At 45.5% G+C, this 27,683-nt stretch overlaps 1 protein-coding gene and 1 long non-coding RNA gene across 2 annotated transcripts; one reads left to right on the top strand and one right to left on the bottom strand.

The window, feature by feature from the left end:
- Positions 1-1,248: 1,248 nt before the first annotated feature.
- LOC102530092 (L-threonine 3-dehydrogenase, mitochondrial) lies at positions 1,249-17,089 on the bottom strand. Its single transcript, XM_072952575.1, has 9 exons — positions 16,935-17,089; positions 9,336-9,535; positions 7,667-7,709; positions 6,967-7,037; positions 5,657-5,806; positions 5,390-5,562; positions 4,541-4,631; positions 2,351-2,620; positions 1,249-1,754 (listed from the first exon to the last, which is right to left on the bottom strand). Exons 2-9 carry the CDS (start codon positions 9,517-9,519, stop codon positions 1,615-1,617), a joined length of 1,122 nt encoding a protein of 373 aa, XP_072808676.1. The 5' UTR covers positions 9,520-9,535; positions 16,935-17,089; the 3' UTR covers positions 1,249-1,614.
- Positions 17,090-17,236: 147 nt separating this feature from the next.
- On the top strand, positions 17,237-27,640 carry LOC116286127 (uncharacterized). Its single transcript, XR_004195881.2, has 5 exons — positions 17,237-18,329; positions 19,045-19,180; positions 23,861-23,931; positions 25,323-25,672; positions 27,214-27,640. It is a non-coding gene; the product is annotated as an uncharacterized lncRNA (long non-coding RNA).
- Positions 27,641-27,683: the final 43 nt, after the last annotated feature.

Raw genomic sequence — 27,683 nt, forward strand, 5'->3', positions numbered from 1 at the left:
TCATCCAAGGAACCTGGTGGACGTGCAAGACAACGAAGGTCTACGGGACAAAGGGCCACTCAAGTCAGTTGCTTCTTCCCTTCTCATGGAAGGAAGGAATTCATTTCTGTTCCGTTAGGATAACTGAGAATAATTAAGAGGGCTTAAGAGTCGTTTTTCCAAACTGAACAAACAGAAATAAACAACAGAACAAACAGAGCTCCAAAACGTAATTATCTACAGATATTCATAACGGCATTTATTCCTAATTAACTAAAAAGTGCAAACCACCTGAACATCCCTCAAATGATGAATGGACAAACAGAATGTGGTACATTCACACAATGAAATACCAGTTAGCGATAAAATGAAGTCCTGACACACGCCACAGCATGGATGGACCCTGAACACACTACACCAGGCGAAAGAAGCCAGAAACGAAAGGACACATGCTGTGTGATTCCACCGACGTGAAGTGTCCAGAGCAGGGAAATCCATAGACACAGGAAGTCAATTAGTGGTTGCCTAGGCTGGGGAGGGTGTCTTTGTGGGATGCTGAAATGGCCTCAAAGTAGACCCCAGTGATGGCTGCACTCTGTGAATGTGCTAAAAAATCACCAAATCGTAAACTTCAAATGAGTGACTTTTACGGTATGTGAAATGTATCTCAGTAAAGTTGAGATAAAATACATCTGTATATATTTGTATAGTAATTGCCTCACAGGGTTAGAGGAGCTTTTCTGAAGGTGCATCTACGTGTGCAAACGGGCTGCAGCGAGGAGTTCTCTTTAGAGGATCGTGTTTGGATCTGGTCTAAACTAGGGGGTTGCAGCTGGAAGAGAATAATGGTGGTCCTTCGAGATTCCCATCCCACTGATCGAGTCCACCTGAAGGGGAGAGCTCAGAAACAAGACCTCGGGAGACGGAAGACCGACACTGCAGGTGGGGATCGTAGTCCTGGTCACCACCCCTCAGCTCACCAACAGGAAGGCAATCAAAATAAGAGATGCTCCCCCTTACTAGTTAGATCATCTCTGATGTCCTTAATTTACTACAAATATATCTTCTTGTAGAAAAATCAGAAGTGATTATTTATGACAGGGTTAAAATCTCTTGAACATTGTGAACTCGGGATTAATACATCAGATATCTTTTATGTTCTGATGGGATAGTGAAGGATTCTTTCACATCAGGAGATCATTTTTGGTAATCTTTAAAATGTAATCTTAATCTTTGGTCTTAGTCAAGAGAATAATGGAGTCTTAGGAGTGATATTTAAATTAACTTTAATTTAATACAAACGTCACATACTTCCACCTTCCCAGAAATGGTGGCTTCATCTTAATTAAGGAAATGGAAACTATTATGACTTAAGCTTTCATTCTGTGGTATGTGTGTTTGGACAAGTTTAGGCAAACAGCAAAGATTCAGAAGTCCTACCACCAAACCTCCAGCACTGAGAAAACGCTAAAGCCAACACAGTCTTCCACCTGGTAGTTCAATATGAGCTGCAAAAATTTAGTCCCATTAGTCCTTCAACTCCAGATTGTCTGGATTCCTTGGGGTCTGGAGACTTGGGGTTGTTCTGGTTTACCCCCTGCCGCCCGAGACTCACGAGCTTTTCCTCCGGCCCCTTCAGTTGGCTTGGGCAATTCTGCTCTCGGAACCGTGGAAATTCAACATGGTCGTCACCAGCTCCGGGAGGTCAAAATCGTGTTTCCACCCCCAGTCCTTCCGAGCGTTGCTGTCATCAAAGTTCATCGGCCAACTATCCGCTAGGACAAGACATGGGAGAGGACCTTACGTTATGTGGGCTCTAGATCTGCAGAAAGGGCTAGAACATTTAAAATCAAGGTCTGTCATCCACAAAAGAAATTTCCTCTTTGAAATCCCCCCTTGAGCAGAAGAGCGGCTATCATGCGCATCAGCCGTCACCTCCTCAGCCTAGATGCCGGCGGAAGCCAGCTACCGCCAGGCGCGGGGAGCGGTCACCTACTAGTAAAGCTTCACGCACACTTGTGACATGGGGCTACTGGGCTCAAGAGGCACTCAGAGTAGCAGTCGCAGCATTTGAGAACCCAGGGCTATTCTCACACTGCATCTGCTCGTTTTATGTTTAAACTGTCACACGGCGAAGTGCAGACAAGCTGTGGATCTGGGGTGGTTCTAGTCCACCCACTTTAGAGAGCGTTTCCCAAAACCACAGCACATGCTGGCTCTGGTCCCAGCACTTCCTCCTCCAGAAGGTGTCGGGCCCCCTGGGGAGGCGCTGGGCTCCCCTGCGCCTCCATGGTTTATGTCCTCGGGGGACTCGCGGGGAGAACTAAACCCTAGTTTTGGTTTGGACGGGGGTTCACAGCGAGCTACCAACCTATGGCCTGGCGGACAGAGTCCACGTTGTACGTGATCTGGAATTCCGGGATGTGCTTGAGGACCTCCTGGGCCAGCTCCGCGGGGGTGAAGCTCATGGCATTGATGTTGTAGGTCCGCATGGAGAGGGACTCGGCCGGGGCCTCCATGACCTCCAGGGTGGCCCGGAGACAGTCATCAATGTACATCATCGGGAGCCGCGTGCCGGGTTCCAGGTTGCACTCAAACCTGCCGTTCTTGACAGCGCTGTGGAAGATCTGCACCGCATAGTCTGAAAGAGAACCTCGTCTGTGGGTCTTCTCGCAACAAAAGCACGAGCAAGCCTCTTGGATTAAGGCAGTGGTTCTTAACTGTCCTACTCTCAGAGCCTCTCTATGCACTTAAAAAACAGAGGACCCCCTCCCCCGAAAGAGGCCATTAATGTGAGTTACAGCAGTATCAACTATCCCAGAAATTAACTGAGAATTTTTAAAAATATTTCTACATTTTGACAATAATAAACTCATCACACATTCATATGTAGGATATCTCATGTGAAAAAGAACATATTTTCCAAACAGAAGAAAATTTATTGCAAAGAATGACGTGTTTTACATTCTGAAAATCTCTTTACTGTCTGGCTTACTGAGAGACAGCTGGTCTACCTGCTTCTGTGTTCAGTCCACTGTGCTACATGTATCACGTAGCCTTGGAAAAACTCTCCACGGAGAGTGAGAGAGGCAAACAACATCTCAGTATTGATATGAAAATACTTTTAACCTTCTGGACCCCTCAAAGATCCCGAGCAGGCCCCAGTGCACACTTGGAGAAGCACCATGTTAAGGCGAAAACTTTTTTAAAGTAACCAAAACCAAAGGCTCTTAAAATCTCTCCAGTTTTGTCAATTATCTTTGACGCTATCTCAGAACCCCTCACATGGGAAGGATCTCTGACGTGAGAGTTACTGAATAGAACACATGCTTGAATCCAAAACAGTAAGAGCAACAAAGATGTGGAAAACAGTATGGAGGTTCCCGAAAAAAACTAAAACAAAACTACCACACGACCCAGCAATTCCACTCCTGGGGATACATCCAAAGAAAACAAAACATGACTGCAAAAAGGTGCATGCACCCCATTGTTCACAGCAGCATCATTTACAACAGCCAAGACATGGAAGCCAGCTTAGTGTCCATCACCAGATAACTGGGTAAAGAAGCTGTGGTGCATGCACACAATGGAATATTACTCAGCCATAAAAAAGAAAGAAATCTTGCCATTTGCAACAACATGGATGAACTTGGAGGGTATTATTCCAAGTGAAACAAGTCAGACAGAGATAGACAAATATTGTATGTTAGATTTATGTGAAATCTAAAAAACAGCAAACTAGTGAATATAAAAAGACTCAGATATAGAAAACAAACTAGTGGTTACTAGCCAGGAGAGGGAAGAAGGAGGGGCAAGGGAGGGGGAGGGGACTAAGAGGTACAAACTAGTATGTATAAAATTAATAAACTATAAAGATACGTTGTTCAGCATAAGGAATATAGCCAATATATTATAGGAACTATAGAAAGAGTATAATCTTTAAAAATTGTGAATCACCGTGCTGTACACCTGAAAGTTATAAATGCTATAAATCAACTATACCTCAAAAATAAAAAATGATGTTACCATGCCTGGCGCTTCACTCACCAATGTATAATACAGCAAAGTAACTGGCTGTACTAGAGATGCGCACTAAGCCACACTCATTTTTGGACAAGCTTTTCTGAAATAAAAACTAAGGTGATTTGGATAAATAATAACCACCACCACAGGAGCAAGGCTTTGTTCTCTCTTAATACGCAATGCAGAGTGGCTATTTTAATAGATCTCTGTATTAAGAAGCTAAGGTGTATTCAAAGAAAGAGGCTATTTCTCTTTCGGTGTCTTCCCACAGTGTGGGTAACAAGCTTGTTCTCAAAAACGGTCTGTTTGATTCCAGCACTGTGGGCTGGTGGCCAATCTCACTGAATTTACACCACCAGCAAGAGCTGCCCTGAACACGTACGTCCAAGTCAAAAGGGTACAATGAGCTTCTCAGATGCACTACCCCCCTCAGCAAGGAACAAGGATGCTCAACTCCGATCAGCACATGGTCTGTCCCCACTCTGCCTGGCAATTAGCAAACTTACCTTACGTCAGAAAAGAAATCGAAAACACTTACCAGTTGTTCCTCCTCCAGGCTGAGAGTCAGCAGAAATGATCCCAGGGTATCTCAGGCAGCGGAAGTCTAACCCATACCGGTAGTAATAATACTACGAGAAAGGGAAAACTCACTTTCAAAAGAATCTTTTAAATCAGGTAGAGCAATGCAAATAAATGTCTTTTTCTGAAGTATCATCCCAAACATTCACATTAAAACACTCCTTAAAAAAATGAAGACTCTCGAACTGAGTCACTTTCTTTTAATAACTCTGAAGTTTTTCTCTTCAAAGAATCATCATTCTCGTGATAGCATCACTAGACAACAGAGCAGAGAATAAATCGGCCTACAGTAAGCAGGGATTTCCCACCTTTCTCTGCAAGGGACCCCCTGCTCACTGTCCTGAACAAATGTCCACGAGCCTGTCCTGCACTGCGGCCATGGGAGGAGGACAGGGCAGGATGGCAACTGTGATTTGTCAGCTGAAGGCTCAGACACCAGCTAAAATGCACTGTAGAGCTATAAAGACAGAGAATGTAAAAAAATAAGACCCAAAAGATGTTCTGAAGTTTCCATAATGCAAAAACTACCGGCATTGGGAGCCTGAAAGATCAGTGCGGTGCAAATGAGACGGGAAGCGAGCAAAAGAGGAGGTGCCGTTTGAGAGCCGTGCAGGAAACGCTGAGTGTCATCACAGGGCTAGGACCCGCCCGGAGCTGGGACCGCCACTTGGCAAACACAATCAGTTCATGAGCATTTCCAGGGGCAGGGCTGGGGGAGGGAGAAAGCCCCCCCCCAACCGAGGATGAGTCAGCAGGTGTTCGAGGTAAGAAAAGGCAACCCTGGGCCGTCTCGCCAAGCGATGCTTACCTCCCCCATGAGCTCCGCGTGGACCTTGGACACTCCGTAGATAGTCCTGGGTCTCTGAATACAGAGATCGGGGGCTGGGTTCCGCGGAGAAGTCGGTCCGAAAGCCCCGATGGTGCTTGGCACAAACAACCGCAGGCCGTGTTCCGCCGCAACGTCCAGAACATTGTGCAGCCCTGCAACGAGCAGACGTCGTAACCCGGGCAGCCTCCTCCCAAAGTGCTGGGGAGTTCAGCAAAGAGACCGCTGGCGCAAGACCCGGAGACCCACCAGTGATGTTCACGGCTCTTGCCAGGGACACGTTTGCTTCGCCCACTGCGCTGAGCAGAGCGCTGTAGTGAAACAGCCAAGTGACGCGGTTGTTCACCACGGTCTCCCGAAGGTTCTTGTAATCCAGGATGTCGGAATAAATAAACGGGCCTACAAGGAGCAGTGAGATCAGGGAAGGGAGAGAGTCGGGGGCTTGAAAAGCTAAGTGGATCTTGTCCCCTCTTGCTCTGACTTCGAATTCTATTCGCACCAACTTGGTAACTGAACCACTCGGACACCACCCAACATTTTTCTTAAGGAAGAAGAACAATCCGCAATTGCCTCCGTAACAACAGCTAACAGTTCTTAAACCAGCCAGGCTCTGTGCTCAGGGCTTTCCGTGTATTTAGCTCTCTCTCAGTCCCTGAGGCAGGTATTTTGCTGATGAGGAAACTGAGGCACAGAGAGGTTAAGTAACTGGCCAGGATTAAACAGAGTAAAAGTAAGAACTGGCAGACAACCAGGCAGCTGTTCACGCCAAACCTACAGGCACATGGCGGTTTCCCTCTGCTTACAGGCTGCATGTTTTAAAGGAATAGAGAAAAGGGTTTTACAAAACAAGCCACACACACCGTGGTACAGAGGAACCATGCATCGTGAGTTCGCCACCCCCGGTCAGGCTAGAGGTAGAGCTGATTTTGTGCAATGCCAACGCCCCTACTTTCAGCAAATTAGCGCTCTTCCCCACGGTCAGCAGCAAAAGGCTGTCGCAGAACCAGGAAGGACCAGGAAATGTGATTAAAAAAATGTTTCTGAGGTGGTAGAAGACTTGGCTAGAGGAGCATGAGGCTTGTGTGGGCGCCCAGTAGTTTAAGAGCAAATCCGTGCTGAAAAATGAGGATTAATTTCTCCAAAATTGAAAGTTCCTTGTGTTGGTGGTATAGTGGTGAGCATAGCTACCTTCCAAAATTTAAAGTTCCAATTTCCTCATTACAAAACCTGATTTCCATTTTCTCTCTGAGCTAAGTTAACTAAAAACTCCAAAAAACAGGACTCAAAGTTTTTATTCCAAAGATACAGCTCCAAAGAATATCCCAAGATATTATCCGAAAACTTTACTTCAAGTTCCAAAGACCTCGCCTGTCCCTGCCTCACCTGAACGAGCAGCAGCTGTCCCCTAGACGTGCTACAGAACTAATGGGGACGAAAACACGAGACACTTAGAAGTGACACAAATGTGCCTCAAATACTCCTCCTCCTTTAATTCACAGGCCTGGGGAGTTGCTGTGACACTGACTCCGGAGCTGCCCCTCCAACCGCAGTCCTCTTACCGCTAAGGAAGACGTGCTCGGGCGGCTTCCGAATGTCGGACAGAATCACGTTGTCCTTCCCAAATCGCTTCCTACAGGGAAATCAAACACGCGCGTTTGATCGAGGACATAACAGGTCCTATGAAAACAGTCTTTCCAACAGGAACTGTAGTGCCCGTGGGCCTCCAAGTGCCTCCTTTTCATGCCCTTCCTCCCTCTTCGTCCTCAACTCCCACCCTGTCAGTTCCGGCCACGCTGGCGGCTGCATCTCCTGCTTCTGCCCCACCTCGGCAGCATCCCTGTATCCCTCACCCACTTCTCCCTGGTGCCCCTGAGCCTCTCCCCCTCGTTCCTCTCTCCTCTTATCCTTCCCTCCCACTCCCTCCAAATCGCACACTGTTCCTTCTCAGTCTCTACACGCACTTCCCTCTGCCCCCAAACACCTGAAACTCAAGTGACTCATTTAGAGGTGGGTGTCCTATTCTGTTGAGCTTAGAAAAGGCAGAGGACCAGAGTGGGGGACGCTGAGTCAGGGACCTGAAACAATGTCTCTGATACTAACAGGCTCAATGAAATGCATTCTAAACGGGCCCATAGATAACGCTATTGTAAAACGGTCAGGAGCAAGAGGAGAGAGAAAGATTCAGTGGTCCAGTGGAGCCACAGACAAGCTTCACACACCAAAAACCTCAGATTTTCCATTTCAACTCAGGGCTCTTACCTCAAAAAGCTAGCAAGCCCCACTCCAAGCTGGCCAAGACCCCCTGGAAGAAGAAGTAAAATAACAAATCTTTAATGCAAATCTAACCAATTCAATTATTCCCGGAATGAAACAACAGAGTGAGACTCTCCTGGCAGCCTCAGCAAGTTAGGTAGAGCCCCGTTGCCTGATAGATCTCAGAGAGCTTCTCCGAGCCGGGACAGAGATCAGCACAGGCCAGGTCAGTTTCAGAGACAAAGCGCCTCCCAGCGCGGGGTGGCCGAGGGGAAGCCAGGGGGCAGGAAGCGAACAGTCACGAGAGAGCAGGACCACCTCCTGGCTCCCCGGGCCAGGAGTCCATGACCAGCATCGTCTTCATCACTTGATGGGCTAGGAAGCAGAATACTCAAAGCCAGATATGCCAGTATGAGATCAGCCTCTGGTGGGATTATCCAGAGCACCCTCCTCCATCAGACCCACAGTGGGACAGGAAGGGGGAAGCGAGGGGACAAACGGCACCTAAAAAAGGCCAAATAACTGGATGGACAAGGAACTGCTGAGAACATTAAAAATGAGTATTAGAGCATCCTAATTTGGAGACTTACAAATGCCCTTGGTGGAAATGGGAGCGCTGGGGGTCCGGGGGCACACATGGGGGATACAAGTGTAAACTTCACTTGGGAGAAATTAACGAAGCAGGAAGATACAGAAAGCGGATTTCCTGTCAGCATGTGTTAACAAGGGACTACAACCAGCCCAGTGACAGTAACCCTGGTCCCTGGAAGATGCTGTTGGTGGAGAGAGGAGGGAATCAAACAACACAGACAAGAAGCTGGGCAAGTGATGGGGGGGGGAATGCAGAGGGAACAGACCTTCCTTCCAGCCCATTTACAGCAGGAGAGGAGGCGGCGGCGGCAGTGAGAGAGACAGACAGACACACAGACACAGACACAGACACACATACACACACACACACACACACACACACACACACACACACACACAGAGGAACGGAAGAAGCACAATGATGTGAAGCCAAGGGACAGAAATCTGGCAAAGAGAGGACAATAAAACATGTCAATCAAAATCAGAGGCGGGCTTGGGTGGGCTAGAAGGACCTGTGGACAGACAGTCAAGTTTGCAGTGAGCGGGGAGGGGACAGTAACAGGTGTTGGGTGGACACAGGGTGAGGAGGGTCAGGGAGCAAGTCTGGCCACAATAAGATGCAGGCAACACAAGGTGCCAGTGAGGAGCTCCTAGGACAGACGCTGGTTATCTCCTTCGTCTCCAGCACACAGCCGAACGGAGACCACCTGGGCCGAGAAACTTGGCCGAGGAAAGAGGCACCCGATTCCAGAGTCTTCAGAGTCCATGTTCTGCCCGTGACCCTTGGCTCCTAGGCCATTCCTGGCAGGAAAGGGGAACCAAGTCTCACTGCAGCTTTTCGGCCCCCAGGTTCCTAGGTCTTCCCTTCAGACAATAAAAGATTTTGGCTGGGAAACCAAGCCTTGGAAATAGTGTCAAATTAAGAACTGGGGACTTGCAACATTCCAGAAGAAGCCAACAGTGAAAAGAGTCTCTGATTAGTAAGTGTTACCCGGTGGCATGCTAGATGTTCCAAAAACAAATGCACAGACACACAGAAGAGAAAAGAACGAAGTCACAAATGTGGAAAAAAGAAAAACCCAACCTGTAATTAAGACACGTGGCGGGTCTGCTTCAGAGAACGAGGTGGAGTGGAAGTTGGCATCCGCTGGAATCTGCCGAGGGGAGGTGCCCAGAAACCGGCAGGGCAGGGCGGGCGTCCGGCAGCCACAGGCCGGGCCCTGCAGCATCCGGCCGGCAACCTCCCGCAGCATCCTGACCACCGGCATGCTCGCGGCAGACAGCCTGGAACGCAAGAGGAGGAGAGTTCAGTATAGAACTGCTCACTCTCCCGACCCCTCGAAACACAAACTCGTTAACCAAAACTAACACTAGGATCGCCAGCTCGTGAGCAAAACCACGTTCTGGATTCACGAACCAAACTAAAGAGACCGCTGAGTGCGCCAACAGGGAGCCGTTCAAGAGCCATCTGCAAGCCCAGCCCTGTGACAAGGGGATAAACGTTGCTCGTGCAAAGTGCAGACAAACAAAGGCTGGCCAGATTTAGAACTGGAGCCGTGCAGTGCTGACATCAACTGGGATCCAAAGCCACAGAGGACGTTACTGTGTACAGAGCGGTCCACCCCAGAGACACCAAGTCACGGATCCTAGCGAAGGCCTCAAATCTCTGCAACTGTTATCATCTGTCCACGCACCACCGAGGTGCAAATGGGTCCCAGATTCAGTAGCACAGAGTCCTGTAAATCTTGCGCTAACTCAGATGTTATCTTCAGGATGAGCCAAACAAGAAAAGAAAACGGACAACATAAAAAGGCCCCCAGCAATGTTTATTAAGCTGTAACTAATTCCCGTTTCACTGCCATCTCTTTAGAAAGATTCAGTTAGAAAAGCCATTTTCTCCTCTCTTCCCAGATCATGGGTATTTTATTTTAGTTCAGCTCCTCTTCCCTGTCTGCTTTACCCAGGCAAGCACGTCACAAGAGTAACTCAGAGCTGCAGGGGTTGCTCCACTGGTTTTAACAGCGGCCTTCCTGCCCGGCCCTGGGACGTCAGACCTCTGCCCTCTGCACACAGCCCTGTGACCTCCACCTCCGTCAGCTGTAAGATTTCTAACAGGACCTGTACCGGAGCCACGAGAGTCCACTCTGGTGCCCAACCCCCTCGCCAAGAAACAGCCAGATCTCAATCATCTCACATGCTGCATCATGAGGAGAAAAAGGTAAACCACCACTAAAGTCAGTTCCCCTTTAAGATCTGAACTGAGCCTGGTGTCACACTCAACCCAGGGCCTGGAGCAGGTAGCAGAATTCTAAGTTAAAGCGCCAGATGCAGCAGGACCTTTCCTGCAATCCCTGGAGTCCTGATTATAGAAAACAAAAGGAAAAGACAATCTTCTGAAACCATGTGCCTTCACACCCTTTCCTGAGCCTCCGCAGTCCTGTTCTTCTGGACAGTGAAATAAGGTGTGGCTTCTGTCGGGTCAGTGGCTTGGTCCCTGAGGGTCCCCACCATCAGACGCAGCCCTGCCGAGCTCCTGGGGCCCTTCATCTGGTTAACTTTCCCAAATAAGCAGAGGACAACCTGCTGCTGGCGCATCTCAGGATTGGAAGGGAGGCGTCCAGGGTGGTCCACATTACAGGAGAGGCCCGCATTTTTCTTCAAACATCTGTTTAAATCATCCGTGCGGCCGCCGTCGACACCTGAGAGCAGGTAAGAACTCTGATTCTTAGACCCACTTATTTCAGCAAGTTCAAGGGGATGGTGAGGAAGCCATGAAGCAGCTAGATTTACCAGAACGTGTAAAACTCAGAGGCAGTTCCCACTTCCCAAAAGCAAAGAAATGACGGCCACAGGTGAAAAAGTTTGTTTTCCCTTTCAAGTTTGAAGAGGCTGGAGTCAGGGAAAAGGCAAACCCTGAAGATACAAAATAGGTGCAACTCTATTCATCTTTTCTTTCCCCAAAAGGGAAAAGCACGAAGGAGGCTCACATTCTTGGTTGCATATGAGGTATTTTAGTTTAATGAGGACAATTCATGATTGAGCTAGTTCTCATTCCGCTACTATCACTAGCCCACATTGGATGCTCCCTACATGCCACAGGCCTGTATTACAGCATTTAACCATGGCAACCACCATCCTCCTCGGGGAGCCCAGTTCTTAACCGCCAAGCGGCACTGTTGTCCATATTATGGGACTGCTTTGATTAACAGTGCATGGACAGTAAAAACAAAACCAAAAAACCCCCCAACCATTCACAGCATGTATCTATTACAAGTCAACATTATTATCTTGCCACTGCCAAGTTCAAGTTAATAATTTTAAGGCAGCAGTTCTCAACTTTTCTGGTCTCAGGGCTCCTTTACACCCTGAAAAATTAAGGACAGAGAGCTTTTGTTTACGTGGGTTCTATCTAACAATATTTGCTGTAACAGAAAGCAAAACTGAGAAATGTTTAATGCATGAATTCATTTAAAATCAACAAACATGTTAGCAAACATTTTTATGAAAATAACTATATTTTCCAAAACAAACAAAAATTTACTAAGAGTGCCACCGTTTTACATTTGTATGTCAGTCTTCCTTGAGAGAAGACGGCTAATTCCCACATCTGCTTCTGCATTCAGTCTGTCTGGTGCTTTGATTGAAGTAAATGAGGAAAATCCAGACTTACATAGCAAAGCAGTGGGGAAAGGCAGCAGCATTTTAAAAGCCTCTTCAGATAATTCTGGATACTCATCTTGGCTCTCCCCAAACTAAACACATGGTAGTTTCTTAAAGGTCAGTTGCAAGGTGGAACCTGAAGCCATGATCAGTGAACCTTTTGTACCTGTTAACTTAAAATCCACTGGTCCATCTAACACTTTGAATAGGTCTTTTACTTCTGCATGATTTTGTAATTTCACGCATTGGTCTTTTGGAAAATATTGTCTCAGGGAGTCATGCAGAGCTTCCAAATGTTAACACACTTTACTGCACAATCTCAAAGTCTTCCTGGTTGATATCACTGATCTCATCAGAAAATCCCTAAGTATTGAGAAGCTGTCAAGTTCACAGTAGTGGGTATCAGTTAATTTGCAACAAATGCCATTTGTTGTTTCCTTGACAGGCTCATTTGGTTCATTTTTTAGAAAATGTATGCCGATTATCCAGGTATGCCGAATAACCACGGTTGGTCAGTCATTCTTTCAAGCAAAAATGGTTCTTCATGAAAAAAAAAGTGGCTAGTTTAGCTCACAGTTCAATGCTTTATCTCAAGACAACCATCATATTTCAATCATCCATTCTCACATGACACACTAAAAAGATATGTCTCAAGGGTCAAGATTTAGTAAAGCTAATCACTTTTACTGTTTCAAAAAGGGCATTCTTAAGCTTTCAAATTTTTATTTTATATTGAAAGCACACAGCAGTGAAGAACCCCATGGCTGTCCAGCCTGGTACCACCACTTGACTTGTGCAGTCGGTGTAACCTGTGCACCGTCAGCACAAATTCAACACAGTTGCTCCAGAATAAACCATGACATCCAAAAAAAAAAAAAAAAAGTTATTCTATACTGACTACTTTGACACTGTTTGTCACCAGCCACTAAAAAGATATTCTTTGGTGACTGGTTGGCACCGACACCAGATGAAGACAAAAACGGTAAGTCCTACCATAGCTACAAACTCTTCCATTTGTAAGGTGAAAATAAACCTCTAGTCAGTCTTCACGTTTGCAGCTAAATCTTTAATTTGACAAATCCCTGTATTATTAGAGGTGGCAGTGCTCTGATTCCTTTCAATGCTTTTTCATCCAAGCAAGGCTTTATTGTGTGTTTCTCCAGGCACTGCAATTTGATAACCTATCCTTGAAGACACTTCAATAGGCTTTTCTTTTCTAGTTTGGAAAGTTGTAACAAATAATTTTGGGCTTTTAAAGAGCTCATCATATCTACATTTAATTCATTCATCTCCTTTTTCTTTACATGACGGAATGGTTGGTCTCAGAATAATGCTATTGCCACGAAAATATTATTTTTAAAAGTTCGGTGGCATGAGACATAGAAGGTAAATTTCTAACTTCTGTAAAGCTGAGGAAGACTTTCACATTCTCATGGATTAGTTTTGCACATTTATCTGGAGTAAATTCCTCTTTCCATGAGTCAGAGAACTGTTATGTCATTTCATTTTTTTTCCCAGTATTTAGAGACATAGATGGTACAGTTTTGAGTTGAAAAAAAAATCAAGTTCTCTAATATCCCCCCTTTTAAGCCAATGATCTATCCTTAAATATAAAAACATAAATACCCTTTTATTTTAGAATAAAATATTAAGTTCAAAAGAATTTTTGTACCATTTAAAAATTCCGAAGTTTTCACATCAAGACTACAAAGTATATTTACTTTTTGTTATTTTTCCATCTAGTCACAAAGGCTCAACTTAGGCATTTCAATGTATGACTTATTAAAAGCAAATGAGGCCCCAGAGATGACAGCAGGTGTAACTGAAGGCAGCTACTAACAATGCACACAAGTGCTAAGAACAGACAGAGTTCATCTCTGAAAATGCACATATTTATACGCTAGGCCTACTATCCTCAGAAGATTCTAGAAACACAGAAGCACTACCACACATCTCATTAGCCATCAGAGGAAAAGCTCATTACCAGTTACACAGCCTCTGGAAAACCCCATCATACACCTGTGAGAGAAAAAAAACGAAACAAAGCAAATAATAGTATTATTTTTATAATAGTTTTCACCTCATGGACCCTACAAAGGTCTCAGGGAACCCCAGGGTTCCCCAGATCACACTTTGAGAACAGCTGTTCTAAAGTAAAACTTGCTTTGCCAAGCGAGTTACTAAACTGACAGAGGGAAACCATCAAAGATGAAAGGTCAGATTTCCATTTTAAATAGTCCGTTTACCTCTTCTGCATTAATTCTGAGAAAGCAGTGACATCATGAAGGGGGTGGTGGGGAGGGGATGGTGGAGATACAGACTCAGCTCAACTGGCTTTGGCTGGTGATGGAATAGAGGACACCGAGGTCTCTAAGGTACACTGCTGCAAACCTGGGCTTCCTGGAGAAGCAGGTGAGGGACGAAGACAAAGAAGCTTAGTTCTGAGAGTGTTGGTTTCAGGTGCCAGGACAACACAGCCACCTTTCCTGTGGAGCTGAGCTCTGCCAAGCACTTCCAAGAAGTGCCAGGCGCACTTCAGAGCTCAAACACTGTGTCGAGCAGGTGGACAGAAAGGAGAAACTAAGAAATATCAGGGCTTTGTCTACACCACAATAAACAGAATGCCCCCGTTGTCAGAAAAAATTACTTCAGTTTCTTAGGGAAAGAAAAAACTGTGATTGTGATTGCTCTGAAAACAGGTAATTCTATTTCAGGAATATTAAAAGAAATGGCAATTTGAAATATTGAAGACCAACAAAATAGGCCTTTTTCCTAAGGGTGCACCATCAGTTTCCCTCAACGTTCTCTCTATCTTGTGATTTCCCCAAATTTCTAGTTCTAGTCATTCTCAGCAGGGAGACAGTAAATAAGGATGTATTAAGTAATGTCTCCAGCACATTAAGCAAGACGCTAAAAGTATCCGACCCCCAACAGATGAATGGATAAAGAAAATGTGGTACACATATGCGATGGTATATTATTCAGCCTTGAAAAGGGACGCTGTGTCACAGGCAACAAGATGCAGAACTTGGAAGACATTATGATGAGTGAAATAAGCTAGTCACAAAAGGCCAAATACAATATGATTCCACTGACGACTTATAGGAGTGCTCTTAAGTAATAAAAAAAATCATAAAAACAGTAAGTAGAAAGGTAGTTGCCAAGGGCTGGGGAAAGGGGGAGGGGATTCTACTGTTTAATTAACAGGTGTGGTTTTAGTTTTGCAACATAAAACAGTTCTAGAGATCTGCTGCACAACACTGAATATACTACTGAGCTGTATACTTAAAAATGGTTAAGATGGTAAACTTTATGTTATGTGATTGAAACCACAATTTAAAATAAAAAAAAAAAAACCTGGCCCTAAGAATTGGTCGCTGCATACATATATTGCTGAGGACCTAGAAAATTCACGGGGTGGAGATGAATGCTGCTCCAGAAACCCATCAAACCCCAGTCCCTTCCAAACTCTCAAGCTCACTCACTGAACCCCCTAAATGGTTCTTTTCCCTCTGCTTATAAACCTGCTGAAATCTTACTCCATTACTCGTCTTTCCCTTTCCCTCCAGTCTTAGGGGTGTCCAGAGTGTTCCCACGGCCCCAAACCCTAATTCCCTGCCCCTCCAAGTGGGGTGTCTTGCTCTGAACCCCGTGAAACTGCTTTCACCAAAGGTCAGCCGCTGCCCAGCTGACAACTTCCTGGCCCCAGTGCCCTCTCCCAGTGCTGACCATACCCACCTGGGTTCCCCCGCTCTCTCCCTCTGCTTTAAGGACCACTAACCCTTGTAAGACATTTGGAAAGGCAGTCTCCACTTTACATCCGCCAGTCCTCTAAAGCATAACAACAAATGTGTCCTCTTCAGAGTAATGATCCAAGGAAAAATCAGGCACCTCAACGACTGTGCGCTGGAGACGCATCTGTTTTCCTGAACTCCTATCTGACCCTCACAGGAACTGTGAAACTGGGATCTTTTCTCCATTTTGCAAGATGAACTGACCCGCCCAAGGTCAGGCAAATACTGACTATCAAAAGAAGGGGGTGGAAACCAGGTCCTTTGAGTCTCAAACCTTGCTTCCACCACCCCTACTCTTCTCCCTCAAGAGAAAACATCAGGTATCTAAGACAGGACAAAGAAGAAACTCTCCGTCGTACCGCAGGGGCACCTTCCCCACCCCGCCCCTCCTCCCTTCCAGCTGGGCTCCCCCTCCTCCCCAGGACAGCACAGACCCGACCAGGGGGTTCAAGGCCAGACACGGCCTCCCTCGCCGTGCGTCTGCAGTCTATGTACACTATCTTGCGAAACCTCAAGTTTCCCCATCCTTAGAAAGGGGACAATGACAGGACCACCATATTGGACCGTTCAGAGTATTTGATAAAAGCAATTTATAAAAGCAGTTAGCAAACTGCTCAGTCCGTGTAGACTCCATCAACAAGCTGATAAAGTCCACACTTAATACGGGGATAATCCGAAAGCCAGAAATGGTCAGGGGGAAGAATTCCCGGAGCCCTAAGCGTGAGCCACAGAGGGTGAGTCTTAAACGGAGGTCTGGCTCTGCGGAGAGGCGCCCCACGCCCTCTCATGCACACCTGCCCGGCAGAGGGAACTCAAAAAGACGCGGGGACTTGAGACGCACGCGGGTCTCCGGCCTCGGCCTGCCGGCTCGCTCTGGAAAGGGAATGGGGCCACCCCTCTGCGGGAAATGACTGGATAAACCGGTTTTATGAGAAGAGCCGCTCCCACCCATATTTCCTGGCAAAGGGTGACCTTCCAAAAAGTAAGAAGGGCCGGGTGCCACGTCTGCCGACCCCAGCAGCGCCCCGGCCCTTCCCCGGCCCCCGGGCTCCGCGGTGACGGCTGGGGACCCGCGCTCGCGCCCGGGAGCGCAGTCTGCGGCGCCGCGCCCGGTCACAGCAATCGGGCCAGGGGGATCAGGCGACCCCCGCGAAGTCGGCCTCTGTTTCAAAGGGGCTCAGCCTCTGGGGTCAGCTGCAGGGGGACCGTCCGGCCGCCTCCGCACTGACCTTTCGACGCAGGCGCCCGGAGATGCTGCGCTGCGGCGCGGGAGCTGGAAATGCACGTGGCCGAGAGGCGGAGCGCAGCGAGCAGAAAACCAAGTCCGCGCCTGGCGTCCGGCGCCTTTATGCTCCCCGCGCCCAAACCCGCCCCCCGGCGCACCAATCCTCTTCTTCGGCCCGGGCCGCCCCTGCGTCGGCGCCGGGTCACCGCGAGGGAGGGCGCCGGTTGCCGTGGTAACCCTCGCCGGGTCTAAGCCGGGCTCCCGGGCGCGCGCGCTGCGCACGCCGGCGCCGCCTCCCGCCCACCGTTTAGAGAGCTCGTGGAGGGCGAGGGGCGCGTGTGAGCTCCCCGCGCAGCGTCCCGGGCAGCGGCGGGGCCGGCTCGCGGGGCTCGGCGTAGCGTTGTCCGTGTGGGGGCAGCTCAGGGGCCTCTCACCACGCTGAACCCGGCCTCTCCGCAGCCCCAGGGGACCGGCTTGTGTTGGCGTTTAGTGGCTCCGCAGTGGACTTGGGAAAGAATGCGGGAAGGGAAGGGAAAGCTGGAAGGATTGGTGGAGGAAGTAACCTGGGACCAGGATCAGGAGATCTGAGGGAGTCACTTTATCGTGGTTTCCTACATGGGAAATATCGCTGTGAAATTAGATGACCTCCAAGGCCGCGCGGACCAGCAGAATTAGCATCACCTAGAAGCTTGTTAGAAATGCAGATTTAGGGCCGCGCCCCAGACTTGCTGAGTCAGAATCTCGGTGAGGGGGGGGGGCCCTGCCAGCTGTGGTTTTTCACAAGCTCTCCAGGTGATGGTGATCTGCGCTGAAGTTGAGAAGCGCTGATCTGGCAGTGCTGCTCCAACTCGCTGCGGATTAGAATGGCAGGGGAGTTTTGGAACCTCCCAAATAAAAATATCTCATTGGCGAACTGGAGGGATGGGAGGGCAGAAAGCGCAGGCATAAGTAGGTTTTTTTGGTTTTGTTTTTGGTTTTTAAGCTTCTCCAGTGTTGTCATGTGCTGTCAAGGTGAGAGTCATGGATAGAACAAAGTGTGGTCCCTGGAGAAAGCAGGCCTCACGCAGGCCTCACGCAGATCTACTGAATCACAACCTGCATTTTCACAGGCTCCCCAAGTAATTCGTATGCAGGTTTGGGTTTTGGAAAAACAGCTCTAAGGCTTCCTCCAACATTTAGAATCTATGAGTTTATGAAATATGTCTTTCTGTTTTACAGACTCTTAGACGGCTCCATTTCTTCAACTTTTCTCAAAAGACGATCTTCATTAGGGGTCTTTGTCTAGTGCACTTGAATTTTGACATTTTAATTAGACTTCCGGCTTCTCAAGAGACCTAGGAGATTATTAAGGCCACTGGGCCCACTTGACAGAGGAAGAGGGGAAGCCCTGTCTAGACAGGTGAAGAGATTCCCCCAGGCCAGGGGAACCAGAATGCTGACGTGGGGCCCTGGGTCACTGCCGGTTCTGTTACCCCACATAGTATCGTGAGGAGTTATTTTTTGGTTTCCTCAAACATTATGGTGCGGGCAGCGATGACACTGAGCTTGCGCTGCGTGGGCTGCAGACAGGGACGTTTTGGAGTAGAGCAACCCACTGGCAATGCTGCCAGTCTGGCTGGGGAGGTGGGGGTGGGCACATGGTTTCAGCCTATGCTTTTGGGGACAAGGGGAGAAGAAGGGGTGATTTCCAAGGGACTGAAAGGTTGGTGGTTTGTGGTATGGTTGAAAGAATGTCACCTGCCGTATCAGTAAGCAAGGGATGTTGCAGCCATCAAGCCTGCAGTCCCTGCAGCTGTCCCACCCCCAAAATCCCCGGCTGTGCACCCTGAGAGAATTCAGGATGGAGAAGAGCAGGACTCCGGGCCTAGAGAGCTCAGGTGCAGATCCAAGCAGTGCTTTCAGGGAGCCCAGACTCGCATCCTCCCAGACATAGAAAAGCACTAAATTCATTAACTTGAGGTGTCTGGTTTCTTTAACAGTAAACTTTTGATGTTCTGAGTACCTGATACATCCTGGCTCCTCCATCTGAGAGGCTGTCTTCTGGGCTTAATCCTCAGAAAATCTGCCAAATAAAATATAATTCTCAACTTGTGCTTTTTTATTTTTTCCTTCAGTCAACAATTTTGGTGACCACAAAGGGGCCGAGAGCAGACTTCTCTCCTTCGCCTGAACTCTGCAAGTGTCAGGAGCCGGATACCACAGAGGCCTCTTGGGCCTGTCCGCCTCCTCGGAGGGTCCAGATGATTTTGGGTGAGTTTCTCCAGGTTCTCACATCTCCCATTATTGGCTGATTATCCTATATTTCATTCGGTGGTGTTATATAAACTCCTTTCTGGAGGAGTAGGTTATCCTCGAAACTTAGTTTCAAAAAGAGGTACCTGAGTTACCCTCAGTGAAAGACACGTGGAAGAGTTTTGCTCAGACTGGGAAGATTTTGCTCAATTGAAAGACACTGAGCAGGGTTGGACTGGGTAATTAAGTGGAAGATTGACCTGTCATTTTTCCTTGAATTGGCTACTTTAATAGAGTTTGTTGAAACAAAAGTGATCGCAACAAAATGACCTCAGATTGTTTTCCAAAACAAAAGAAAAAGGAATGACAGATTGCCAGCCTCCAGCTAATTCCCCAGCCAGGTTTATGTACCTACAAAACTTACAAGTATTTACTTGAGAATTAAAGAAAATTTTACCCTGAAAATGACTACCATGTGGTGAGTGCATACGCAGTTAAGATAGAAAAAGCCTGCTTGATAAAATATCTTTTCAGAATCCTGACCTTAAGGAAACCAAAGCCCTTCTAGGGGAGACTTGCATTTCTCTTCCTGTGCCTTTGAGGTGTAAATGCCCTACCTGATCTTCTTAGGTGTTTCGTGTGTGTGTGTGTGTGTGTGTGTGTGTGTGTGTGTGTGTGTGTGTGTGTGTGTGTGTGTGTGTGTGTGTAGGGGTGTTTGTGTGTGTGTGTGTGTGTGTAGGGGTGTTTGTGTGTGTGTGTTTTGAGAACTTGGTCTTTGCCGTCCAAAAGGTACACATATGGTGTACATTTGGCAGCCAATTGAATAGACTGGGATTCTGAGCAGACTTTTGTCTATCAAAAAAAAAAAGGTTTAAAAATATATATAGCTAATGCTTAATCTAAGAACTCCTTTCATTTAAAACAAACAAGAAAACTCAGTTTGGGAGGCCATATTTGTGGAAAAACCTCAATGGGTCTTACAGATGCTAGTAAAAACATTAAAATAGTTAATGTTAATTAGATTGAATAACAGGAAAATAAGAAAAAAAGCTGAAGGGAAAGTCTGGAGACTTTTTCCCAACCAGGTGGAAATTTTAAACGGACTTGTCCCAAATGGATAAAGAAATCTTTAGGTGGATATTTAAAAATGGGATAAATAAAACAGAAGTTAATGGGATTAAATCAGAGGTTGGATACAGCACTACGTAATGTTGGATGAGCCAAATGGACCCCCTATTGGTCCGCAACATTAAAGGGCCCCAAACAAGTCTGCTTTATTTGCTTCAGTTTTAAATAAATAAATATTTATTTATTTAAAAGACTGGAAGAAAATGACACTGAGATAGCTGACCAACAATTACTTGGGGCAACAGTTAGGCCAATTAATCAAGTGAAAAGATTGACAAAAGGTCCTGAGTCCCTCAGCTTAACCCCTCACTGGGGACTCCAGAACCTTTTAAACAAAATAGAGTAAATGGTCAGAAATTGAAAAGTAAGGAAAACTCTAGGACTCCTTGTAAAACCAAGGCTTGTTGATTGGGTCCTAATGGAAACTAAAAGATTTAGAATTGAGATGAAAGTTTATAAAAATAGGTATAACATAGGCTTTATATAAGATGGTTACGTCTCTTTTGCTTAATTATATTGTGGGATAGACACGCTTCGCTGGGGACTCCTTCCCCATGTAGATCTGCCCCCCATGAAATGTTGAACACACTGAAGGAAACTATTAGCGTTACCTTGTGAAGGGAAAGCTGGGCTGGGCTGACAAGATAACTCACAAATCTAAGTATTGGAATACTGATCTGAGTTCTGCTGGACTAACTTGTAAATCTAAGTTGATTAGTGTTGGTTTGCTGTTCATGTTTTTTGCTAGCCAGCTGGGTGTTCAAAGATACATATCTGGCTTTGGAATGTTGTTTTGCTGACTCCCTGCCTCCTCCTTTGTGATGATAATGCTGCTAAAGCTGTTCCATGCCTATTGGCCGAATACCCCAAGCTTGTACTTTACCCTATAAAACCTCATGAGCACGTCTTGGAGGTGCTCAGAGCTTCGGAGCAGAAGCCCTTCTGAGCCCGCTGGCGTAATACATCTGAGTACTCCAACCCTCCTGAGTGGAGCTTGTTTCTTGGCTGGCCTGTCGTTTCCGTAACAACCTGATCCCATACAAAAACAAAAACACTGGGAAGTGATAAAAATGATAGTAGAGATGTTGCTCTGAATTTAATTTGTGCACTCAGAAAGATGACCTTTGTTGAGTGCCTTATGCCAGCTTCAGAAGACGTAATTAATTAAACTCTACAGTTCTAGAACATAGAACTCTTAAATTTCAGTTTAGTTGGAGCTTTTCTCACTGATACAGAAAAGAAAATTAAAGAAAATATAGTTGGGCAAATTGATCTTTTAATGTCATCGAGGTGACAGACCAGTTCTTTGGGGGAATTAAAAGCAACGGTCTTTGTCTTACAAATCTGTACAAATCAGAAATGTACATACAGACCAAGATGGCCTGAGACTGAGCATAGTTAGCTCAATCAGGCAGAACCTGAAACGAAAGGAAACAAAGGGAAAAGTGGCCTTTTTAAACTCAACCCGCTGGAAAGCCTCCCTCAGCCAAAATCTAATCCATAGTCTCCTAAAAGTGTTTATCAAAAACAAATACAAATCTTGAAGTCTTTTCCACAAATACCAAAGCCCTAGTCATCTGAGCAAATAAATTCTAACTTATTCCAACTGTTACAAATAACCAGTAAGACTGCATTGTAATACCTGATTCACACTAAGTGTTAAAATGAAGCAGTGCGATCTCTAGTTTTGTCTGCTTGTGTGTCTCTGTGCACATTATATGAGATGTCTCGACCTCTGGAAAATATTATCAAAATCAGATTTATAAAAGAGCTCTATTTAACTGACTTAAAAGTAAGTGCCTCCAAGTTAAATATTTCTAAATATGAGAGTAACTGGCCAGAAGGAATTTCAAGTTCACACGATTATATTCAATTTTAAATTAACGTCTGGTATTAAAGCTAGCTTAAGCTGACTGGTTTAATCAATATAGACGTGTCTTACTTTTACTGTACCTGGGTTTATTAAAGGTCAGTATGGTCTTGTTATTTCTGTTACAGAGTTTGTCAACAACAACAAAATATTAACTTGGTATGGGAATGTTTTCGTAAGTTATAAAACAAAGGTAAATGAGATAAGAGTTTTTAGGTGAACTCTTTCGGGATAATTATGTCTTGGGTATGTCTGTCTAAAAGAGTTTCTCCAGGTTTTTGATAACTTGAGTTTTGCTAAGTTAAATTAAGTGATAGGAATTCATTGACTATCCAGGTTATTTCAAATAAGATAAAATACTGGTACAATAATTGCTAAGCAGGTCTAAATTTACCTAATTTTGTCTCCCTACAAGAGGGGAACTAAAGATGTTTGGGTTTACTAGACACACGCCTGTACCACATCGAAAAAAGAAATTATATTATGTGTTTCTAGAGGTTATGGAATATCCCATCAGGAAATGTTGGTATGACAGACAGTTTTCAATTACTTGCTCCTTGTCAGTTTTTGCTATAGATTAAGGTTTTTAAGGGTTAAAAAATTAAATTAACGCTACTAACGAAAATAAGGGAAATATTTCAGTATGTAAGGAAAGTAGGATGTGTATTTTCAAGAGAAAAAGATATGAGGATAGAAATGATACAGGGAAAAGTTGTGGGGCGAGAGGATGTCTTGGTTGAGTCCCTGGGACGTGCCCTGCCAACTGTGGGCCCTTGGGTTTGCACAGGAAAGAATTCAAGAGTGAGCCACAGTTGAGTAAAGGTAGGTTTATTCAGAGAGATCCACACTCCATCAACAGGGTGGGGTCCGTCTCACAGGGAAAGGAGAGCACCACGAGGTGTGGGAGGTGCTAGTTTTTATGGACTTGGTGACTTTCTATGCTAACAAATGGGAGGATTATTCCAACTGCTTCGGGGAAACAGCTGGGATTCGCAGAAACTGGGCCACCAGCCACTTTTTGACCTTTTATGACCAGCCTCGGAACTGTCACGGTGCCATTCACCATGTTAATGTATTACCATGAGCGAATGATGACGCTCAAGTTCACTGAAAGTCATATCTCCTGCCATCTTGGGCCTCAAGGCCTCCTGGCAGTCAAATCTTCTCCACCTTGGTGTTAATTGCTATGTCATTCTTTTAATGGCTTTGCCCTGCCCTCTTCCTTTGTGTCTCAGAAATACGTGTTGTTAAGGGAAGGGAATGATTTTGTCCTAGAGCTGGTTGTTTTTGGAAAGAAAAATAAGGGACAGACTAACATGGATACAGAAAGCTGTGCAAGGTTTGTAGGAAGGAACCCTGAAAAGGAGTTTTATACACGGTCAGGCTGGGGTTAGATTAAATTTAATTAGATACATGGGTTTTGTTTTTAAAAGTGGGCTGAGGGAAGACTAGATTTGGTTTCTTTCTGTTAAGAGAAAGTTTTCTTGGAGTATTGCTTTTGGGAATAGATCGAATGAGTTTCTTTTCCTCTAAATGATCTGTATTTGTTCTTTGAACTGTTTTGTCACTTTGATTAAATGAATAAGTACTATTTCACAGTGACCCTCTGATCCTAGTTGACCAAGTGTTTTGAAACTTTTTTGAAATTTTGACCAACTTCCCAAATGTCAAATTCTAACTAAATTTCTTTTGACCTCCAGCGAACTCTGGATGCTTCAAAGGAACCCTGAGACATCTCGGAGAGGAATACTGAACTAATTAGACTTGTTTGGTATGTTAAGTTACTTCAGAAGCATTGGAGATAAACTTCAGTTAGATTATATGGACAAATATCATTAATTATACATATTCCAAAATTTATATGGAATTCCCAAAAATGTACTAAGTCCTGGAATAATGTTATCAGTCATCATTCTAATTATTATCTTAAAATGTTGTATGTCACAGAAATATCCAGACTTCTTGTCAATTTTGCTGTAATCAGATCTTTAACCACGCGATTTTAAGTCTTCTGTGATTTTTAGGCAAACCTTGTTTTACTCTGATGCTCTCATAAAATTAAGATCTTCATGAAAATTCATAAAAAGGACTTTTTGATAAATATGAGTTTCTGATAGCTTTTAGATCATACCACTTACACTGGATAAGAAATTACAAAGCCCTCATGGAGAAAACCTGACAATTTCATCCAGATCAACAGGAATTAATTATGTGGGACTTAATGAACTGAGAAATATGATTTATAATTTTATAACTTTTTCTGAAATATACCAGCTTTTAACCTTTGTCTTCCAGAAAAATCTTCTTATGCTGTGACCTACAGTAAGTTGATTAAGTATACCTTTCTAAACAAAGATGAAACATTTCTCTTTTTCTTTCTACTTGACCCTTCCAGGATTTGGCTTCTCCAGCTGGCTCCCCGTAGACTTGACAGTTTATTGCGACCAGATTACAATTAGTTATACTAATCATTGTTTTAATTTGTTCTGTTTGTTTTCAATTTGTTTATGGTGGGTGTGGCTCTCTGCTGCATTATGACTTTATTATGTTACTAGTTGTATTGCTTATATCCTGTCTGTTTTATAAGATTGTTGTCTCTTGCATTTCCCAATGTGTATCCAGTCCTCCAACAAAATTAAGGATGTCTTGAGAGAGTTAATCATGTATATAACTCTACCTAGAATAACAGTGCAACTCTAGGTATGGGAAGAAGCAACAAGGGAAAATATTTCCTGGATCATAAGTGACTAGTGAAACAGGCGAGCCAGGGAGTTTGAGATCACCCACAGGTTCTGATCCAGAAAAGATCACTGAACGGCCTATCAACAGAATATTCACCTGATCTAGGGACGAGCCTTCCTACTGCCATGGGACAAAATTGGTCATGAAATGTCTCCCAATTTGGCCGAATTTATGACCAAGGCGAGACACTGTGGATGAAAAATGTCACCTGCCACATCAGCGAACAAAGGATGTTGTGGCCATCAAGCCATCAGCCCCTGCAGTCACCCACAACGGTGCACCCTGAGGGGATTGAGGATGGACAAAAGCAGGAGTCTGGCCCCAGATAGCTAAGGTGCAGGTCAAAGGAGTGATTTCAGTGAGCCCAGGCTCTTGCATCTTCCCATCCACTAACTTGAGGTGTCTGGTTTTCTCGCACAGTCATCTTCTGATGGTCTGACCACCTGGTGCATCCTGGTTCCTCCCTTACCTCTTCAGAGCAGTTCTTCAGAGCGATCTGAGAGGCTGTCTTCTGGGTTTAAATCCTCAGAATATCTGCCAAATAAAACGTAATTTTCAACTTTTAGATTGTGCCCCTTTTTTCAGCTGACACTGGCTACTTAGCAACTATTTCTTCTCTTCCCCATGGACACCGCCTGGTATGAACGTCATTAGCCCTCTGCCTCCCCCAGCGAAGGGGCAGACACTCTCCAGATTTGAATCCTGATCAGAGTGACCGGAAGTCTGAAGACAGCAGGTGCTGTCCCCACCAGCAGAGGCCCTCTGAGAAGGTCAGTCCTGCCTGGGGCCATTGTCTGTGGGCTTCTTTGCTCCAGGACCACCTTGGGTTCCTGCACCTGTCCAGGCTGGTTTTCCCGTGTTCGCAACGAGTCAGTGTCTTCCTTACATCCTTTGGCTTAAAGTAGGTTTCTGTTACCCTAACTTAGGTAGTGAGACAGTGATAATATTAGGACTTTCCCTCCATTTTCAGAGTCGAGGTTTTGGCTCTCAGATCACAAACCTAAATAATAAATAAAATAAATATCCTCTAGTTCAAACGGATGTAAATGAGTGAATGAATGAGTTAGTTCATAGTGCTGCCCCCGTTGTTAATGCCTCGTTTTGAGAATTGTTCTGTGTTTATGTGAGAAGTTAATATTAGGGGAGGCTGGGTGAAGGGTATAAAGGAACTGTCTGTACTATTTTTGCTCTCTGTAAATCTCAAATGACAGTAAAAGTTTAAAAAGTATTCTTTAAACTAAAAATATTGCATGCAGTTAAACCTGTCACTTAATAAAAGAAGACAAACTCTTCCGACCAAATATAACTATGTAAAATTTCACTTGAGATGAACTGACTTTGTAGAAATAATGACCAGAAGAGGAGATTCACAAAGGGAGCAACGTATTTGTTTAAATATAAAATGAGCAAAAATAAACCCAAAACCTAATGTTTTGGCAGAGATTTCTTTAAGTGCCAGGACCTTAAAAAAAAAAAAAAACGCTAAAAATAAGCAATTAAAAAAAAATAATCTCTTCCGAGAGGCGATGGCTCCCGCTCTGACGTCGCCTGTGCTCCTTGAGGGATGATGAGACCACAGATCCGCGGCCACGACTGAGGCTGGTTTAAATCCGGAGGCCTCCCCTCTTGCAGGCGCCCACCTCACCAGAAGCCATTGGACCTTGTTCAGCAGTCATGTAACTGCAAGTGCTACCGGTGGATCCAACTGGTGTCCCAGGTTCTTGTCCCGTCCCAGAAAGAATTCAGAGACAAGACATAGAGGTTAAGAAAAGTAAAGTGAGGATCTACTAAAGGATGGACAGCACACTCTCAAGGGGAGAGCGGGCAGGCTCAGGGGAGCGGCTGCCCTGAGTTTCTCTGGCAAGCTGGTGACACAGGGTGTGAAAATGAATGGGCGGAAGATTCATTGAGGAGGGAAGGGCTGGGGTTGTATTTCCTGATTATCGTCCCAACTCCACCTTCCCGTGTGGAGGAGGGATTTTTGTCCTTATTTAGTCTGGATCAGAAGTGTCCTGGCATCGGTGCGTGATGGGGACTCCTGACCTGCAAGGCTAATTTTATTGAAATGAGGGTATAATGAGCAAAAGGTTACATTCAGACACTAGAAATTCCTGCCTTTTCTGACCTTTCTTTGTTGGTCTCCAGGCCAAAAGGTGTGGCTCCTTATCAGCCCAAAGATTCCTGCTTTTCTTTCTCGGCCCAGGGACCCCTGGTGCTTACATGTAGGGTTTCCTGCATTTGGCCTGTGCCCCTCCTTTATGCCCGACTCCTGCCATTTGCTCTGTGTCTCCCTTTCTCTGCTCATATCTAGCTCTCTACCTGCTCTGACACAAGTGTCTTCAAAAAGGAGCCAATGACGCCACCAAAACTCTCAACAGAGGCGTCTCTGAGGTCATCGTGATGGCTGCGGACATGAGTCTCGGACATCCTCCTGCACCTGCCTGCCTGCTGTGTGAGAATGAGAACGTGCCCTACGTGTCTGTGCGCTCAGGCAGGCCCTGGGGCGGGCCTGTGGGGTCTCCAGGCCTGTCATCGCCTGTCCTGTCACCATCAAAGAAAGCTCAGAACTGAAGCAGCAGATCCAATCCATCCAGCAGTCCATTGACAGGCTCTTAGTCTAAACAGGTGGCCTCTGCCACACTCCCTGCTGACTCCTCCCCCAGAGGTTATGTATCATGTTGTCTGTTAGCATGTAGTATTTCCAGCTACCTTCTATTGTTATAAACTATTGAAGTGCTAAAAAATAGAAAATAAAATCATTCTTCCAATCTTTGCAGCTCA

The sequence above is a fragment of the Vicugna pacos genome, chromosome 31 (assembly GCF_048564905.1).
Source record: "Vicugna pacos chromosome 31, VicPac4, whole genome shotgun sequence".
In the NCBI taxonomy this organism is placed as follows: domain Eukaryota; kingdom Metazoa; phylum Chordata; class Mammalia; order Artiodactyla; family Camelidae; genus Vicugna; species Vicugna pacos.

Excerpts from the sequence above, each read along its gene's own strand:
- LOC102530092 (XM_072952575.1), bottom strand. The coding sequence starts at position 9,519 with ATGCCGGTGGTCAGGATGCTGCGGGAGGTTGCCGGCCGGATGCTGCAG. Across the intron at positions 7,710-9,335 it reads GCCACGTGTCTTAATTACAG|GGGGTCTTGGCCAGCTTGGA; the intron begins GTTGGGTTTTTC and ends TTCTTCTTCCAG. Across the intron at positions 1,755-2,350 it reads CTCTGTCCGCCAGGCCATAG|CGGATAGTTGGCCGATGAAC; the intron begins GTTGGTAGCTCG and ends GTCTTGTCCTAG.